At 47.0% G+C, this 19184-nt stretch overlaps 1 protein-coding gene across 5 annotated transcripts in view; it reads right to left on the bottom strand.

The window, feature by feature from the left end:
* Positions 1–588: 588 nt before the first annotated feature.
* Positions 589–19184, bottom strand: part of LOC146337687 (guanylate-binding protein 1-like) — a 28447-nt gene continuing 9851 nt past the window's right edge. For 2 of the 5 annotated variants that reach the window (XM_084815121.1, XM_084815118.1), the window contains exons 6-18: positions 18552–18746; positions 17152–17252; positions 15706–15810; positions 14134–14380; positions 13041–13168; positions 12714–12823; positions 10608–10816; positions 8697–8930; positions 7612–7892; positions 6046–6258; positions 5777–5879; positions 4711–4904; positions 784–2662 (exon numbers count right to left, since the gene is read on the bottom strand). In XM_084815121.1, the coding sequence (XP_084671247.1) occupies positions 2540–2662; positions 4711–4904; positions 5777–5879; positions 6046–6258; positions 7612–7892; positions 8697–8930; positions 10608–10816; positions 12714–12823; positions 13041–13168; positions 14134–14380; positions 15706–15810; positions 17152–17252; positions 18552–18746 (2243 nt within the window). In that variant the 3' untranslated portion in view covers positions 784–2539. Of the gene's footprint in view, positions 676–783; positions 2663–4710; positions 4905–5776; positions 5880–6045; positions 6259–7611; positions 7893–8696; positions 8931–10607; positions 10817–12713; positions 12824–13040; positions 13169–14133; positions 14381–15705; positions 15811–17151; positions 17253–18551; positions 18747–19184 lie in introns of those variants that run through there. The other 3 variants (XR_014785055.1, XR_014785056.1, XM_084815119.1) reach the window with 3 other exon arrangements.

Genomic DNA, 19184 nt, shown 5'->3' with positions numbered 1-19184 from the left:
GGACCCCGCTTCAGGCACGAAATGACTTGGGATGGCACTGGATATTATGTTTTTGGCTACTAGCCCCTGTACCGTATGAATACATAACAGAAACTATACACAACTGAACGGTGTCTCTATGTCCTCCTTTTCCCCCTCTCCACACTCTGACTAAACCCAGGTCCCTCACAGAGTCCAATCCGCCTCATCATGGCCTCACCCTCCCTCCCTCTTACTGGCCGTCCCCCCTCCAAATTCTAACTGACTCTCCTAACAGATTCTACCTGCCTTGGAGTGACTCTGCCAGTCAGTCACAAACAGCTCCCCACCCGCATCCTGAAAGGTGAGGGGCATCACAGCACAGCATCATGAGCAAGCTGGGGCACAGGCAGGTGGAGAAGATCGAGGCAGTGGCAGAACGGATCATCCCAGCGCTGTCCCCATTCAGTCAGGCTCTCTCATCAAGACCAGCAGCGGGGTGATTGAAGACCAGCAGTAGTTGCTGAATTAGGCACATGGCGCTTTTCTAAACACAGAGAGCTCTTTGACACGCACATTTGTATGTTTGCCCTCAAAACAGCACCAAAAAGGAAGAAAACAAGCCAGAGTGCCCAACAGCAGAAATTATTTTTATTTATAATTTCTGCAAAAACACACACAAGTTTCGTTGCACACTTCACATTTGCACATGAAGAACTGGCCCCCACATGTTATAATTCACATTTGTTCTCATAACAGGCTGCAGTTCCCTCTGCACCCTTCCCTAGGCAGAAGTCCCATTGAACTCCATGGGATTTACTTCTGAGTGAACAAGTATAGGAGGATAATTTATTTATTGACCGTATATACCACTCTTCATAATAAATTACCAAGTGGTTTACAAATAAAAATAATCCAAACATATACACTGATAAAATACATTTAACAAACAACAACCCAAATTCAGACCAACAGCTGGGGGGGGCAACTTGTGGCCCTCCAGATGTTTTGGCCTACAAGTTGCCCACCTTGAGCAGATAAACAGTACAATAGACTGTCCAAACAGAACGGAAGAGTCAACGGTGTCCTGACCTAAAAAGGACTCGACGGCCTGGGTGAAGAAGTGTTGAGAGCTGCCAAAACGGTACTACTGAAGATGCCTGACACACCTCCAAAGGGAGAGTTCTACTATGAGAGCTCTATGACCGAGAAGGCCCTTGCTTGGGTCACCATTCCCTGGGCACTGGCATAGGCAGAGGCCCATGAGTAGAGCTCCCTCCAAAGATCTCAGTGGGCAGGCTACTGCATACAGGGAGAGGCCCTCCAACAAATACTTGGTCCCCAAGGTATGTAGAGCCTTATAGGTCAACATCAAACCTTGAGTAGGCTCAGAAGTGAATAAGGAGCCAGAGAAGATCATGGAGAACAGGAATATGACTCTGCACACTGCTCAATATCTGAGCAGTGGCGTTCTGCAGCAGCTGGAGCCTTCGAACCATCCGTAAGGGAGGTTCTGTTCAAACACAGCCACCCCAGTCCAGAGCACTGTGAGTGCAGCTGAGCTCACAGGAGGCCTTTCTTGTTCCCCTGCTGATAGTGCTGATCACCGCTTGTGGTGGAGGGTTGTCTGGAACGTGGGAAAGAGATCCCACAAGCACAGCAGCAGCTCTGGATGGGGGCCAGTTCTTCATGTGCAACGCCAGGGGTCAGATGTGAGGGAGCCCCTTGCCTGACCACCTTCTTAGACATACATCTGGCAGAGATGACCCCACCCCAAGACAAGGTGAGTCAGCCTCCAGGTCTGAATGCCACGAAGGGTGGCAGTGTGGCAGGTGGATCTGAGCCATAGGGCACAATCCATCGGGACATTCTCCTGCACAAACCACAGTGAAGTGAGGAAGAGCTGTGCAAGGGTGCAGCAGCCGTTTATTTCAGTGGAGTTTGTGCAGGAGGAGAACTTCCCAGTGGGTTGTGCCCCCCGTTAAGTAACCAGAGAGATTGCCAATAGGGTTTGCTGCCCCACATCAAACACCAAAATGCTTGTAGGGGAAATACATGGATGCATGCATGCACTGTAGCTTGATAGGTTGGAGAACATGACTCATCCATGGCCAGTGAGCCTCACAACTGAGCAAGGAGTCAAGCCTGGATTTCCCCAGATCTAAACCCAATAAGCTATCTGCTGAAGCTGAAGACTCCATTCCATGGTCTATCCCGATTTTTTATTTTTACCCATTCCATCTTAAACTGCAGTAATTTTTATCATGTGTACAAATATAGAAACACTACAAACACCTGCTACATGCTGATCTGGCAAACAGAGGTACGTGTCGTTTATACCAATGGTCAGTCAGTGCAAAAAAAGAGTGAATTCACTTCAGATAAAGGCACTCCTGAGGAACAATGGCATGTGGTCTGAAATATGAGGGTGGGATGGGGGCGATCAGCCCATCCCCTCCCTTAGACCCACCCATGCAAGCTTCACAGCTGAGCAGAGATTCAAAGCTCAGTTTCCCCACATCCAAAGCCTGGAGGCCAGAACTTCTCATCCACTCATCAGAGTCTTTCAGAGGCACCATCCTCAAGAGATCACACAGCTAGGGCCTCTACTCTTTTGACTAATCTGGGTCTGCAGGTTTCGGATCTCACCCTGAAGCCTGGAAACTTCTTGGTGGAACCCTTCCTTCTGAAGCCAGCTCTGCTCCTGGTAGGGGGAAATGTAGAAAAATGTCAGTGTAAAGGGGGAGGGGGGAGCGTATAGACGATATTTTGTGCACACACACAGAGCTGAGCCACATCAAAATCCAGGTACTTTCTAGGATCGCCAGCTCTCAGTTGGTCCCACGATCCTTGAAAGTTTGCAAGACAAGAACAAACTGGATATTTCCTCCCTGCCTGTAAAGAGCCAGTAATCTAAAACTTCTCAGAATGTTAACTCCTCCACCGCCCATGGCAAAACACAGTGACACGATCTTCCTTCATAAAATCAACTTTGGAAAAGTCACCTGCTTTTATTGCAACTACACTAAGTATTCTGGAAGGTTTGAAGTTAATGGCACTTTAGGAATTCAGATGCATGGAGGAATTTGGTCTTCCATTTGTTCCTCGTTGTGGGGGAGCCTTGTGGCCCAATCCTGTCCATACTTACCAGGAAGTAAGTTGTACATAGGATTGCAGCCTTAAAAGATACAGGCACCTGGGAGTGGTTGAGACAAGATGGTAATCCTCTCCCACAATCCTCCCGAAACAGGGGTGGGCAGAAGATAGATCTGGATCTTCTGGTGGATCTCTGGCTGATCTGCAGTAGATTAGCCAGGATTTCTGACTCCCAATTATTTAGCAATAGCAGCAACAAAATTATTCTTCCGGGGCCCCCTCAACTACCCTAAATTATACTACTGAAATGAAAACAGCTTGGGATAACCAGGAGTGGATTTTGGTATGGAAGAACTGTGAGTGTCATTCAGTTCTGGTGCTCAAAACAAATTCCAGGGCTGAGAATTCTTAAATTCTAAGTGTATGTCTTCTGCAACAGGCTCCAGCTGGTGAATCTCAGGGTTGTAATAAAACAAACAAAAGATCTTGCAGGCCTGAAGTCTGCCCAGCAGTGTTCTAAATCATTACGGTATGATCCATTTTCCAGAACTGAAAATAGAACTCAGGAGTCCTGCTATGAACAAAGACACTAGTTTATTCCAAGAACCAAAACGACACCCCGCCCACCCCACTCCTGCTAACTAGGGATGTTTGAAGAATTCAGTCTTTGCTCATTTTAATATGAATTGGCCTGATTTGCATCTCTTGAACGAATGTGTGGATTAGAGTATAATTATCCTATAGATTTCGCACTGCTCAGGATTTTGTGATGCAGTTCTTGGCTCAAAAAACATACAAAAATGTGTTTTTAAAGATGACCATTTTAGGATAAAAGACATTTATAAATGTGTATATGGTGAAAATATATGTTCAAAAATATAAATTTAAATACCAATTTGTGAGCAGATTTTTTTTTTAAATTGCAAATTAATGCAGAAACGGGACAGAATGGACTTGTGAATTCTGACATGGACTGGAAATAAACTGAGCTGGTGCTTATTCCCAAGTAAATGTATTTAGGATCAGGGCAGCAGAAGCAAACATAATTTTATTCCTACAGTCACAATGGTGCTGATTTCAGTGGATTTACCATGAAAAACTGCACATACTCAAGAGTTTTTATTTTTATCAGGGTTAACAAAACGGGGTTGTTTTTTATTTTTGCTCCAACGTATCAGGAGTATAGAAGCAGTTCTAAAGCATGGAATGGCAGAGGAGGCAAGAGAGGAGAGGTGTGAGTTGTGTGCTTCAAAACCGAAGCAATACAACATGGCCTTCTAAATGGGGGCCCTGTAAGACTACTGGGTAAAATCCAACTATTGAGTAAAATCCAATCCTATTTAGAGCAGACCCATTAGATGAATGGGTCTTAGGTTAGGCACGACTAACCTAAGTCCCATTCATTTCAAATGGATCTGCTCTAAGTAGGACTTATGTTGGATTTTACCCATTAAGTCCAGGATCTAAAATTACCTACCTGCACAATTGAGAAGACCAAAGGCAAGCAAGAGGAGGAGGCTACTCCTTGGAGGAGCAGCAACGTAACCTTCATGACCACTAATCCATGACAGGAAGGACAGGCAAGTGATGGCTATAAGGAGCAGCTGCCACTTTTAAAATAAAACAAAAGATATGGGGACAGGGGAGGGCTGTTACCTGCAGCTTCCGGTTCAGCATTTTCTCATGGTCAGCTATTAGTTTCCTTTGCTCCGCCTCCATCTTGGCCGTTAACTGCCTTCTGTGCTCCTCAAAACTCCGCTCCTTGTCCCGGGCCATCTGCTCGGTCTGTTCCTGCAATTTTCTTTGCAGCTCAGCCTCCCGTTTAGAGGCCTCAGCCAGGGCTTTCTCCGCTAAAGAGAAAATCAAACAAAGATAGGTGTGTAAGGGGAAAGCAGGTGAAGCTAGTCAAGGCCTTGGCTGTTCTTCAACCTTCCCCCCGCTCCTGCTTCAGCTCTAGCACTGGTCTCAAGGTGCTGACGCCTTGCCATTTTCTCTTCTAACCAAGAGCAGAAGCTGCTTTCAGCTGGGGAGCAGTGCAGTGGGATGGAGAGGCGAGACTCTGGACAGCGGTACTTAGGGCTGGCCCAGCCCAAGGGGCAGTACTGGCAGCTATCTGTGGTGGAACAATGGAAGAGGCACCAAGCAGCCTAGGAAAATGCTCAAGAGTGGGATAGTTTGCCCCATACCCAGTGGAGGCTGGTGACTCTGATGTCAGTGGGTGGTGCACCCGCTCCTTGGATAGCTTCCTTAGAGTTCTGACTGAAAGCCAGAGCGGATTCACTGCCCCAGTGACATCAGAGCCACCAGCCTCCACTGCCCACACCACCTCTTTGGACAAGAGCGCCTGGGGCAAGGGACCTCTGTTCCACTCAACCACCACACAAGCCTGCACACTGTCTCTGGATTTACTATCAGAAATGTGACAGCTATAATGGCCTGTTGGGCTAGTAGGTGTGTAAGGCATAGAAAGGCACGCAAAACCCCTCCAACAGGAGGTTATTCATTTATTACATATTCATTTACAACCAATAGCCAAAGCTCTCTGGGTGAGTCACAGCAATTAAAGCCATGAAATACAGCAAGATCAAACTTTATATATATTTGTTAAAAAAAATTAAAACTACAGTATAAAACCACAGTTAAAACCAGCAGTAAGGATGTAAAAATACAAGAACAGATTTAAAAACAACACAAACCAGAAAATTAAAATGCCAGGGTTCACCTTCAATCTCCTTCTGTTTGTTCGTGAGGTTCTGATCGGCCTGCAGAATGGACTTGGCAGCCATCTCCTTTGATTTCAAGAATTCTTGCAGGGCCTCGGAAGCCTGAGGGGAACAGGGAGAGAGAATGAGGCGGTTCGCTTGACTGTGTGCTTCTTTTCCAAGCGACATAAAAGAAGGCGTCTGCAAATGAAGTGCACACCCTCAGGTTTGCTGCACAAAGTGGAGAACCAGAGCTTCACCCAAACGTCAAGGTTGCTGGCCAACATACCATGAGTCCTTTCACCGGTGCCATGTGATACCGGTTCACAATCTGCTGCTGGTCATCCAGGAACTGTTGGTAGCCGCCGGGCACTGAGTACCTCCCACTGGAGATCCCGTCCTCCAGATCCTGGAACAGCTCAATGAGCACAGCCTGGCAACGATCCCAGGACGCCTGCTCATTCCGATGGCAGAGTTCCTCGAGCTTCAACTGCAGCTGGTTCTACAGGGCAGAAAAAGAGAGGCAGTCGCTCTGATGGATGCTCCCTAACACAGAAATGGTCCTGTAGATCCAGAGCTCAAAATACTCTGCGCTAAAACAAAACTTAGATTTCTTTGGCTTCCCCTCCTCACAAGTAAATCTACCAAGCGTGCACCTCCGGACATGCTCCAGAATCTGCTGGCACACACTTGGGTTTTGTAGCAGAGAAGTGGACACAAAGTAGATCTCCAGATGTTTTGGACTTCAACTCCCAGCATTCCTAATGACTGGCCATGCTGGTAGGGGCTTCTGGGAGTTGAAGTCCAAAACTTCTGGAGCTCTACCTTCTGCCCACCCCTGCTGTAGCACACATGTCGATATGAAAAGGGCTCTCTCAACATAGGGGAAGGATGTACATCTCATTTCCACTGAAGACAGGTGTCTACCATGGGTAGGAGTGCCTCTGCTAAGTTTCGACTGGTGCGTCAGATCTCCCTTGTTAGAGAAAGCAGATCTGACCACAGTTACATACAGTATGCCTTAGTCACATTCAGATTAGATTACTGCAACACACTCTATGTGGGGCTGCCCTTGAAAAGTGTCTACAAATTACAACTGTTGTGTTCTGCCAGTAACTGAAGACATTTCTCCTTGAAAAAGCATTTGGTTCTGTTGTTGCTTAATTTAAATTTATATGTTGTCAGTTTGGGCTATTTGTGTGTTTGCCTTTGCTGCTGCTTTTAGCTTGTCACAAATGTGCTTTAATTATTGGGTTTTGCAGTTTCTGGGTTGCTTTATATTTTGTAAGCTGCTTTCAGTTACTCCTTTTTTGGAGGAAAAAGCGGGGTAGAAGTTTCTGTATAAATTAATAAATGCTGTGGCCAGAATAATTTCTGATGACTGCTTTTCTGGCCATACTACACCAGTCTTGTTGGCTTACAATTTGTTTCTGGGACCAATTAAATGTGCTGGTTATCTATAAATAGTTTGGGGCCAGGATATTTGAAGGACCACCTTCTCCCGCAAGAAGCTGCCCATCAACTGCAACATCTTCAGGGGCCCCACTTGGTGTCCCACCACTAAGACAGATGTCATTGGTAGGGCCGCAGACAGGGCCTTTTTGGTGGCAGCTCCCCAGTCACAGAATTCCCTCCTAAGGGTCTGGCCCCCTTCTCTGTTGTCCTTCAAGTGGACGGCTAAGACATTTTTTTGTTCTGCCAGACTTTTAACATGTTAATTTCATCTAGTTATGGTTTTGTTTATCAGTTTCAATGCAGCTTGGCTTGCTCTCTTCAGTCATAGTGACGTAAATGGCCTCAAGGGCTCTTTTTCTAGGCAGGATAGAAATGTTGTATAAAAGAAATAATCACATACCAACAGTTTTCTCTGGTGCTTTTGCCCCTCATCCTTGAAGGCGCGATCCATGAACACTTGAAGGGCCTCTTCCTCGCAATGGGCATGCACTTCCAGCAGCTCTGTAATGTCCTCAGTAGGCATCGTCAACAGAAGCTCCGCCATCTCCTCGTAGCGCTTCACAGCACTGCACACAGCCCCCGAATTCTCTATCTGAGCCAAGGCCAGCACTGCATTTTCAATACAAGGGACAACCCCGCGGCGGATGGCGTCCACGTAGGTTTTCACCAGGTTCCCCAACACTGCAAGAGAATGGCAGCTTACTCACTTGCATTCACTGGGTTGGATTTCTGCCCTGCCTCATCCCAAGGGCTTAGGGAGGCAAGAGCTCTGGAATCAACCTCTTGATAAAAGCTACAGGTAAACAAAACACTTCCTCAGAATTAGAAGCATCTCTGAAGGACGGCCTAAGGCGGGGGGGGGGGGGTGAACCTCTTTCAGCCCAAGGGCCAAATTTACTTTTGGAGAAGCTCTCACAAGCCGCATACCAGTGGTGGTCGGGGCTTAAGGCAAATTGAGGCAGGGCCAAAAGCAAAAAGGTGGGGAGAAAATACCCCAAATGCCAACATATCGTAGTTTAAGGGCACCATCTTATGCATGCTTAGACAGAAAACAGGCCTACAGTTCCCAGCATGTCCCACCCGCAAGGCCACTGCCCTTTCCCCCAACTGTCAACCATTTTGGTGGTTTCCTGGCTTTTATCGTTTTTTCCCCCCATTCTAAAAGGTTGAAATGCCTCTCCTTAGGTTGAGTAAACCACCAAATGGTCAACAGTTGGGGGAAAGGGCTGTGGCCTTCTGGGGAACTTCAGAGGACCAGATGGGGGCCCCAGGTGAGCTGGATTTGGCCCAAGGGCCTGAGGTTCAACACTCCTGGCCTAAAGTGTTCCCTTCTCATACACCATGAGAAGTTATGGAGATCCAACATGGAGGTGCTCACACTAAGCCTGGGAACTCCATCACCTCCAGAGGTTCATGCTCCAGCCTTTCCCGCCCCCTGAGATTCTCCCAGAGCCTTTCGCTACATTCTTGGCTGCTTCCACTCACGTGCCCCGGTCACCACACATCCTCCCTGGACCACTTTGGCCTGAGCATTCTCGAAGATGTAGCAGCAGAAAGAGCGCACTTGCGCCACGAACTCAGGGTTCAGCTTTGATTCAGGCAGATCTTCCAAGTGCTCCAAATCTCTCCGTGAGGCCGGGCAGTCAAAGACAAAGCACTTGCGGCTGGGGAAATACTGCCGTAGGTATTTCTTGGGAAGGTCCTGCTTTTCAGGGATGTCTAGGAGAGAATCAAACACACAATCAAATCAACTGGACTCAATGGGCCAATCCATACCCAATTCCTTGCACCAAGCCACACCACAGGCCCATCAAACCTAGGATTGTCACTACAGTTGGGCATTTCATCAGTCAAAAAAAATATTTGGTCATCAATTCACTAGTCAAATGCTGGTCAAAGGTTGTCAAATGCTTTTAAAGAATTAATGATATTGGAACACAGAATATAATTTCATCATCAACAGTTTGATACCTATGCTAGTTACAGAAATGTGTTAGTTAACTTTTACTGAGAAACCAATAAAGCTTTGAAAATATGTAACATATTTTAGCCATATGGTGCTCCCCACACAATGAAATATATACAAAGTAGTGATATTTTACTGCCCCCTAATGAGTTTCCAAAATCTATATTCTTTCTACATTCAGAGAGCCCTTTCCCCCAAATCTCTGGCTTGAGATGGACTGCCTCACCCTGCCAAACGGTAGAGCCAGCCTTGCTCTATCAAGACCATGCCCAATTATTAATCTAATTTTTTTAAGCTGTCCTGCTTCTTCCCATGTGTTCCTGCTCTTCTGCATTTACCCGTAAATGTATTTACTGAGAGAGGACGTGGCAGAACAGGAGATCCCCCCACCCCCTCATATTGTTGGTCTTAGGCTATGGTGCAGGGAAACACTGCTGCTATTTGTCATCAACTTAGACCTCATGTAGGGGGATCTCCTCTAAGGAAGGGAAATTTGTCTTGAGAAGCTGGAAACAGAGACTGGCCTGGTTCACACGTCATAACAACCCACATTTTTTTTCAAACACTTGGATGTTTGAACCAAGGGGTCCCCAAGCTTTTTGGGTCAGTGGACGCATTTGGAATTTTGGGACAGCATTATGGGTGCTCTCACAAAATGGCTGTCACAGTGGGCATGGCCAATCACAAAACACTCGTTTTCCAGAGGGCAAACTGGTGAGAATAAAAGAAAAGTAACTCTCACAAAGAATCAGAGACTATGTAATTGCTTATGAAAGTTCAGTAGTTCAGAGGCTCTGATCATATAAGACAGGGTGGGCAGAATTTAGATCTCCAGATGTTCTGGACTTCCAACTTCCAGAAGTCCCTGCTAGCAAGGTCAATGGTCAGGAATGCTGGGAGGTGAAATCCAAAACATCTGGAGATCTACTTTCTGCCCACCCCTGGCATAAGGAAGCAACTATCAGAATGTGGTCAATTCTGCATACACAAAAATCTAGACCATGTATGATCATGCTTCAGGACGCTATCCTTTTCTGGGCTACATACAGGTCCTGCACACCAAAAGTGCTATTCCTTCTCTCTCAAACAGTTTACATGAGCTATACGCTATCTTGTACTGCCTGCACTGCTAAGGTAGTAATAAGTACCCTATTCCTGTTCTCATCAGTGTCCCCACACCTTCTGAGATGAGTGTGCACCCCTTCTGCAGTGCTGATATTATTGTTGGATTAAGCACCTGCTAACCCAGAGGGTAGTTGCAAATGCTCCCAAAATGTTGTGTCTCTCCCTGTCTCACTGCTTGCAACCTGAGCACAGTGCATCCTCAAATCTCACTGCTGTCTTAGCCCCAATCCTTCTAGACCTCAGGTTCAGAAATAAAACAGCCCAGGCATAATCCTGACTGGGATCCCACCAGCTCCCCACAGCACCTTTCCTCATCTGCAAGGCATTCTCCAGATATTGGTCCTCAGTGATAGAACGTCCATCCTCCAGCTTCAGCTGCAGCGTGAAGTCCCGCACAGCCCAGATGAAGGTCGGGAAGAACCAGGCGAAGTCATAAGAAATCTCGTCCTCGCTTTCACAGTTCTTCTTGGCCGAGGCCTTCACCTTGATATGCTCAGTTAATTCGGTCACGTAGCTGGGTACTGGGCTAAGGAAATGATGATGCATGGGGCAACAACCAGCATGGGGCAATATCCTCTCAACTGTTCTTCATTTGCCAGGTGTATTTTTACTTCAAATCTAACCTTTTCTGTCTGTGGCGTCTACACCATAGCCATAAAACTGGTAGAAGAGTTATTCCTCTGCCCAAGGGAACCTTGGGAACTGAATTCTGTGAAGGAGACTAGAGAACCTAATGGCAAATACTCAGCACTTTCACAAAGCTGCTGTTCCTAGGATGATCTGAAGAAAGCCGTGACAATTCAATTAGAACAGTACCAACATAAATTTGTTGTGTACATGCGTTCTAATCCTCCCTCTCCCCATTCCTTCCATCTTTCATTACCACTGGAAAATTATTATTACTGTCAGCATGTCTACACTACTGATTTCATAATCCTTCCTTCTTCCAGAGAACTGTGTGTGCGTGTGTGTGTGTGGGGGATACGTGTGTGTGTTAGCAACTCTAAACAGGGGTGGACCAAAAGTAGATCTAGAACACTGGAAGAACTCTGGGTGGTTGGCTCGAGTTTTCCACTCCCACTTGTTTAACTAAAGCAGACACAAAACAACTATACTGCTGAAACGAAGACAACTTAGGGTTAATCATTTAATGTTCTATATATTATGGTTTTAATGTTCTATATATTTTAAATTGTTTTATTGTGTGTTGTTTGGTTTTAGTTTTTGTGAACCGCCCAGAGAGCTTCGGCTATTGGGCGGTATAGAAATAAATAAATAAATAAATAAATAAATAAATAAATAAATAAAAATAAAAAAAAATAAAATAAAATAAAATAAAATAAAATCAGGAATGGGGTTTTGCGTGGAAGGATGGTGAGCTCCATTCAGTTCTGCAACTCAAAACAAATTCCTGGGCTCAGAATTCTTCAATTCTAAGTATACGTCTTTTGCCCCAGGTTCTGATTGGTGAATCTTGGGGTTCTAGTAAAAAAAAAACCCAAAGGAGATTCCACAGTTCTGAAGTCTGCTCACTCCCTACTCCAGCTGAGATTTCTAAGCTCCCCACATTAAAACACAGTTCCCAGCATTCTTTGGGGAAAGTCATCTAGTCTCAAATTAAATTTAGCATGTTGATGCACTCTGTGGCTTCCACTTAATCTGCATTTGCCCACAACTCTGCCTAACAGCTACAGAAACCACCGTGTGCCCCATCTGGGAAAAGATCTGCGCGTTCACCAGCCACGCTAAATTCCACCTTTCTTCCTAGGTCTTGCTTTTCAATACGCTTACAAATGTGCGTGCAAGGATTGCCACACCTCCAAACGCCAGCCTCTCCAGGCCTTTTTCCCTGTGATGCAGCTTTCCTATCTTGCACTTCCTGGTTTCTCCCTCTTTTAGAATGGTTTTTAACTCATGGTGTTTTATTGTAATACCTTACGTAAAGTGCCTTGGGCACCTGTGGGCAGGGAGGAGCCTATACAGATGGGACCATTATTATTTAAGAATCTCTTAATCCATCAAACAGTCATTCTTAATTCCATAAAGCTCCATATTTTCTAATTCTACAAACTCCCTTTTTTAAGTATGGCTTTCAACCTGGGAAGTCCAGTGTCCCTCAATGGTCCCTCGTTTAAAGGCATTTTGTACCTCACTTAAAAGGGTTCCTTCTCCCTCATTTTAGCAGGGTTGAAGAACCATGCATAGGATCTGAATGCATGGTTGTCCCACCTGCCCAAGGGCCTGATGGAAAGGACATTAGCTCAGTGGCAGAACAATACTGAGCTAGAAGGTCAAGTGGTCCGACTCGGTATAAGCCAGGTTCCTCTGTTCCTATGAAGCAGTGGCATTAGGGTGTCCACAAGTTCCACTAACCCTAGGATCTGTCAGCCCATATTCTTACAGAAAGATACTGTAGCTGCTCCAAAGCATAGTGGTTAATGGTGCCCATGCTGTTGTACACAAAGGTGTTGCTAAGTAGAACGGAGAGGGCAAATATCCACGAATCGTTCTTGGTGTTGCTCTGCAAAGAGGGACGTGGAGGTTCAGCAGAAAGCTCTGGTGCAGCGAAACACCCAGAACTATGCCTAGGCGCTCAACTGGAAGGTCCCTTCCTGTTCCCACTGCATGCTGGGGTGAGGCGTCTTGGGTTTGCAAAGCCTCCAGATCTTTGTCCTTCACTTGTAGGAAAAGCTTCCAAGGTGGCCTCTCCCAGGCAAAATCCCCCCGCCTCAACTCACCTTCTCGACATCACCCAGCCCTTCCGTATCCAACAGCACTAGGGTGTGGTCAGGCCTGAGGGGGTGTGGACGACACCACATCCAGATGCCCTTGGTGTTTGCTTGCACCGTGGCACCCAGAGAGAAACCTGTAATGGGCAGAGTTTACCAGGAAAGGGAGTTCAGCTACAAAGGATTCAGCTCTGGTGTTTCTCAAAAACTGCCAATGAAAAGCACCTCTATAGGATAAGGATGGAGAACGTTTTTCAGTCCAAGGAACGAATTCCAACCTGGGAAAGTTCTCAGGGGGTGAATTCCATCTGTGGGCAGGGCCAAAGGAAGAATGGATGGGGCCAAAATGTGATTCTTACCAATTATAAGCCTACTCAGAAGGAAGCAGGATTGAATCACTCAGCAGCTTCCTCCCAATTAGAGATGTCAGAGAAACCCGCAAGTCCTGCAGACCTGTTTTTTACTTTTGGGGGTGGGGTGCATAAATGCACACTTGGGCAAGGGCAAACTGGAACGAAATTTTGGTTAAAAAAAGTCTGATTCCCTCAGTGAGTGGAGGATAGACTGAAAGACGCCTGACAATCTGTGAAACGCAGAAAGAACGGATTTAACAAAATCCATACATCCCTACTCCCGATGTCCCACCCTTCTCTCCCAGCAGGGAAAATCTCTTTATCTCCAATCTGCAGCCGAATGAAGATAAGAGCTTTTCCTTGCTGCACAGTCGTAAAAGCTCTCTTTGTCACTATGCAGCAGGGAAAAGATCTTAACTCCATCTGCTGCTGATCGAGAGAGGGGGCAGGGCCTGGGCAAGAAGCAGGTGGTCCGGATGAGGAACCCCCTCGGGTCATCCAGCATGAGATTCCCCATGCCTGCTATAGGAAATAAACTGCTTAGCTGTGTGCTCCAGTACAGAAGAGGGGTAGCACTCAGCCTCCAAAGACATTGGGGGTAGGGTGGGGACCCAGCCTAGCATAAGCTCTTCCTGTACTGCAGAGAAGAAAGGAATAACAGCATCACAACCCATGGGGGAGGCATCTAGCTGCAGTGGGGCCAACACTGCCGATTGCAAGAAAAGCAAATCCACCTCCTGCGTTCTCACCTCCTTTGTCCTTTCCTGCCAGCTTGTTCATGAGGTAGGACTTGCCGGTGCGGTAGAGCCCCACGATGGCCACCACCACCACGGGCTGCTGGATGCTCTGCAGGAGCTTCAGGGCTTCCTGGTTGACCTGCAGCTTCTCACCGGGCTGGTTCTCTATCAGGCACATCGGCACGTCCATGTTGCTTGCCTCAACTGTCAGAGGGAAAGCCCAGGAAGGAGATCGAAAATGCTGAGGAACCTGTGGAGACTGAAGGTCAAGGATAAGAAAGGGGGCACTGTCAGGTTCAGTAGTCAGGACGCTGCTACTAAAAATGGCTGACGCTCTGGGTGCTCTCTTGGAGGCTGGGGTTCCCGCAAGATGACTGAAGTCTCGGTATGTCAGAAGAAAGGGCAGGTGGAAGCATTATTTGAGGGCAAATTCACAATTTGGCCACACAACTGGGGTGGCTGCAGAGTAAAGGAAGGAGGGGAACAGTCACAGGAAGGACCTCCCAAAGTATCTTCACACTTCAAGAAGTTCTTTCAATTTGGCCAACTGCTAAAAATCAAGGAGAAAATAACATTTGCCCTTGAGAAAAGGAGGCCCTTCCCCAGTTTATAAGAAAAAACTGAAAAGTGGGGTTCTGGAGAGATGAGCACGCTGCTTTTTCTTGGTGAGGGAAGTGTCATCTTCAAAATTCCTTCATGCCAGGTTACATAACCTAGCCAAAAGAAAGGTTATGACTATCTATGGGGCAGAGACGCCAATAAAACCCATTTAATAACGTTGCATAAAGGGCCGAGCTACACACAATGCTAAAAATGTGTTGCATGTCGTTGCATGGATCATCTGCTTTTTAAAAAAGCAGGCGTGGGAGAGGAATCAGGATCAGGACTGCAACATGCTAGGAGGGTTCTTTAAACCCTTTCCTCCCCCATCAAGGTCTCAATAAAAATAGCCTCCCTGAAGCTGCCATTAGACCCAGGAGGGAAATACTTGGTGGCAGGAGGGCTAACAGCAGTTTTGGAGGGGGAGAGACTTTCAATCAGGCAGCAGTGTGTGTATGGGAGGGGGTGAGTTTTTTTTAAACCTGACACATGTGCAGTTCCTAGTATGTTCCCACCATCACACCACTCCACAGGAGAGTCTTGATCTGGATTTAAGCTCTGCATGGTTTTCTCACTGAAAAGCCCTGCTCCAAGCTCCTATTTGCCCCACTTTTGTTTTAATCAAGGCAAAAGGCAGGGGGGGGGGGTGTCTGTCTATCTATATGAGCTTTTCAGTAGGAAAGTGAAATTGGGGGAAAGAGTTACGCCTCCCCTGCTATGGTCCCAATCGGATCAGGGTCCCTGCACCTGCTCTTTTGCAATCAAAGAGATGTAGCCAGCCTACGCCCATTTTGGAATCACATGCATAAGTCACGTCAAGGGTGAGCCCAACCTACAGCACAGGGCCTGCATCTTGCAATTCCTTGTGGCTCAATGACTCCCAAGACTTGTCAGGCTCAGAAGCGGTGAGACTCTCCCCACCACCCTTCTCCACCCTCACAATCCTACATGTTTTCTCAGCGATGGCTATTCCATGCCACCTACCTTGGGTTCCCACACAGAAGGCTGGGAGATTCCAGGAGTCTCTCTTCTATCTTTGGCTGCCCCAAGGAAATCTGCTATGGGCTCCACAAACCTCTCACAGTCTTCCTGCCAAGAGCAAAAAGCATTTGTTTGCTTCCCCATCTCTCATGAAGGCCATCTTCAGGTATCTCTAACAGGGTATTTTCCTGCAGGATCCTGACAGTGCCTCCTTTGAGCCTCTGTTTTGTTACTGGTGTATATATGAAAATATTGTCCATGTAAAACAGGTCGTAGGAGTCAGCCCTTTTTAAGAGGAATGTACACAATAAACAATAGTATCACTGATTAGGGCTTCCACATTTACGGCACAATCCTGTGCCTGTTTAGACAGAAAAATATCCTATGATTTCCAGCCTTCCCCAGCCAGCTACGCTGGGTGGCCTTTAGAGAAGCTACTTCCTTTAAAATTCAGTCTCCCAATCTGCAAAATGGGGGAATAAATATGACCGATTTGCCCATACAAGGTTGTTGTAAGGATTACAAGTAGATAATGCGCGTGCAGGACTTTGAACCCTTGAAAGTGCTATATAAATGTAAAGCAGTATTATCAGGAGTCCTTTGTTTTCAGGTGGTGTTTGTGGACATGACCTTCTGGGCAGGCATCAGCCCAAGGTAAGATAGATGGAGAATTACCGCGGCAATCGAAACACCACTTCCGGACTACACTAAACTCCTGCACTAGATTCGGTCCAAATAGTTCAGAAGAAGCCCCAGTTCCAACAGGGGTATCTTGGCCCAGCAGCGGTGCCCCTATTCCTACAAGGTTGGGTCATGCTGCTGGGCTTTTTCTTGGTACAGATTCTGGGGTTTTAAGATCCAATTTGAGTAGGCCGTAACTGGAGTGCCCCATCCATTCCTCCTCATAAACCTTTACAGACATCCCACCAGCACCAGGTCTCAAGGGCCCTTGGGCAAGACACCCTCCATGGCCACCCTTCCTCGGTGAGTCTACCTTCACACCACCGTTGTCGCTAGCTCTCTTGCTCCTCACCCTCTTTCTCATCATCACTACCACTCACTTGCCTGACAGACAGAGAGCCAGTGGGCAAGGCGGCCGTGGCACCTACTGCTCTTCCTTCTCACTACCGCCGTTGTCTGGGCTAGAGCGAGAGGCAGCTGTACAAGGAGGCTGCAATGGTGAAGAGAAGGCCCGGGTCCAGGGGGCTTTTGTCAGTGGCCCCTGCAGGGCTGTGGGCCCTCTGCAGGTGCCCAACCATGCCTACTTTTGATGCCGGCCACGCGTCCCACCACCACCCCACTTATCCGTCCATTCTATTACAGCTCGAGAATAGGGGTGTTCCCAGGTGAGCTCTCCCTTCCGGCTGAAATTAGTACTGCAACACAGTTTATAACTGTGAATACTCCTGGCACACTGTGCTGTCACCCTGAACCCGAAGTCAACCCTACCCATGCGAATGCTGCTTCTGAGCCTTCCAAAATGGTGTTCAGGAGGATAGGTTCGTTCCGAGACAATGAATCCACAAACTGTTCCAGCTTGCTGGACAAAACTGAAAGACAAAAAGGAAAAAAGAGCAAAAACACCATACGTTGTATCCGCACTGGTGCATCACTGTTCTAATCTCCTTCACCTTGCAGGAGTCAATGCATTCACTGCCTGTGCAACGGTTGGGTTTGTCAGCTGACCAGGAACAAAAAACAGACTGGCCAGCTCTTGTGCCTTTAACAGCAGCATGATCTGAAGACATCAGCAGGCAAAGTGTTATTACCAGCCATTGCAGTCCACCATCTGTTTTCCATTCCGCATACCCATCCCATCAGTCACCATTCCAGGGCCCCCGAGCATGCACAGACTTCACTGGGCTGTTTGGGGGTTCCCCCCTCCCCAGATTTTTCTTTTTCTAAAGACTTTTTACACTTCTGCAAACCTCAGGGTTACTCTGAGTCTGCTGGTACCACCCTCTTGAGCATGGCTGTTGTTTTGGCTCCGTAAATGTGAGCTCTTGAAGTCTTGAGATCAGTATCACTAGATAGCAGCCTTCTCCAATCTGGTTGGAGCCCTCCAGGTTGGGGAATGCTGAGCACACTGGGAGCTGTCTAACACATCTGGAGGGCATCAACTTGGAGAAGGCTGCTAAAAACTAGCGTTTCAGTCCAACACATTTTATTTATTTATTTATTTCATTTCTATACCTCCCAATAGCCGAAGCTCTCTGGGCGGTTCACAAAAATGATCTGGTGAGAGTTGTTATAACATCTGCTAAAAAAGTTATTACGAATAAGCCTCTACTAGCCATAAGCATCGTTGGCCCAATCAAAGCCAGCTGTCCAGGGTGTCAAAATTTAAGAGGTGGAGCATTAACTCTGATAACATGCAAGAAGGGAACATGATGCTCCCTCTTGCCCCAGAATTTTGGGACAAGGGCTGGGTTGAAGAATACATGTGTGTCTCTGCCCCTGCCCCCATGGCTTTCCCAACAACCCTACTATTAGGTAGAGTGAGGCAGCTGCCTTAGGCAACAGGTGCAGGGAGACAGGGAAGAGCAATAAGGTGACAGCGGACACAGCTGTGTAGGTCACATGGCCTGCCCTGCGCCCCCTAAGCTAGCCTACTGCCCTCAGGAGCAGTGGAGGATGCTGTCTGGCTGCCAGTGTTGAAGGAAGATTAAACTGCCAGTCCGGTTGGCTTTTGTACATGGAACAGGGCAGGGCGCCATCTTGTCCTTTGACTCAGGCAGCAAAGTGTCTTGGGCCAACCCCGCCTAAATATGAAGATGTGTGGAATGGATCCCCTGCCAGCTCCTGCAACAAAAGAGTAGCTGTATTTATGGTATGAGAGTTAAACTTACCTTCCCCATTCATGTTCCACTTAGGCCCTTTGTTTAGGATATATTCTTTTAATGCCCCAAGCTGCTTCTGGAAAATGGGATGCAGCAAGTCTGAGGAAAAAAACTCCTTCTCATATTCATCCACATATGGGGAGCGGAAGCAGAAGGCCTTGTGAGAAGGAAATAGCCTCTGTATGCAGTTGGTTGGTGTGTCCTCTGAATATGAAAGTGAAACATGCAAGAAGGGAAGGTGAGCTCCAGACACCCTCCTAAAAATAACTGAGGACTTGCACAGAAATCTCACTAATGTCCCACTTTCCATGTCACCTTGGACGGTGTAGCTACACCACAGACCTAAAGCAGTTCCCTCTTCCCAAAGAACCCTGGGGACTAGTTCTGCGAGGAAGCATTCTCAGGAAGAATACTTATTATTCCCATTTACCCCCGAGTCCACTTCCCTCCCATTCCTCTATTGTCTCTCTTTCAGATTTTAGATTTTAAGTTCCTTGTAGTAGAGACCTTTCTTCTTTTAAAATGCCATGTTTACTGATGCTGCTACACAAATAAGCAGTGCTCTCAACAAACTACAATCTCCAGGATTCTTTGGGGGAAATCATGACAGTTCAACTGGTATAAAACCTAGATAAGGGAGTA

Source organism: Heloderma suspectum, chromosome 10 (genome assembly GCF_057233095.1).
Source record: "Heloderma suspectum isolate Gila_16-S chromosome 10, 16-S_ref, whole genome shotgun sequence".
Taxonomy (NCBI): domain Eukaryota; kingdom Metazoa; phylum Chordata; class Lepidosauria; order Squamata; family Helodermatidae; genus Heloderma; species Heloderma suspectum.
Note: the sequence above shows the minus strand (reverse complement) of the source record. Positions and strands in the feature narration are given on the sequence as shown.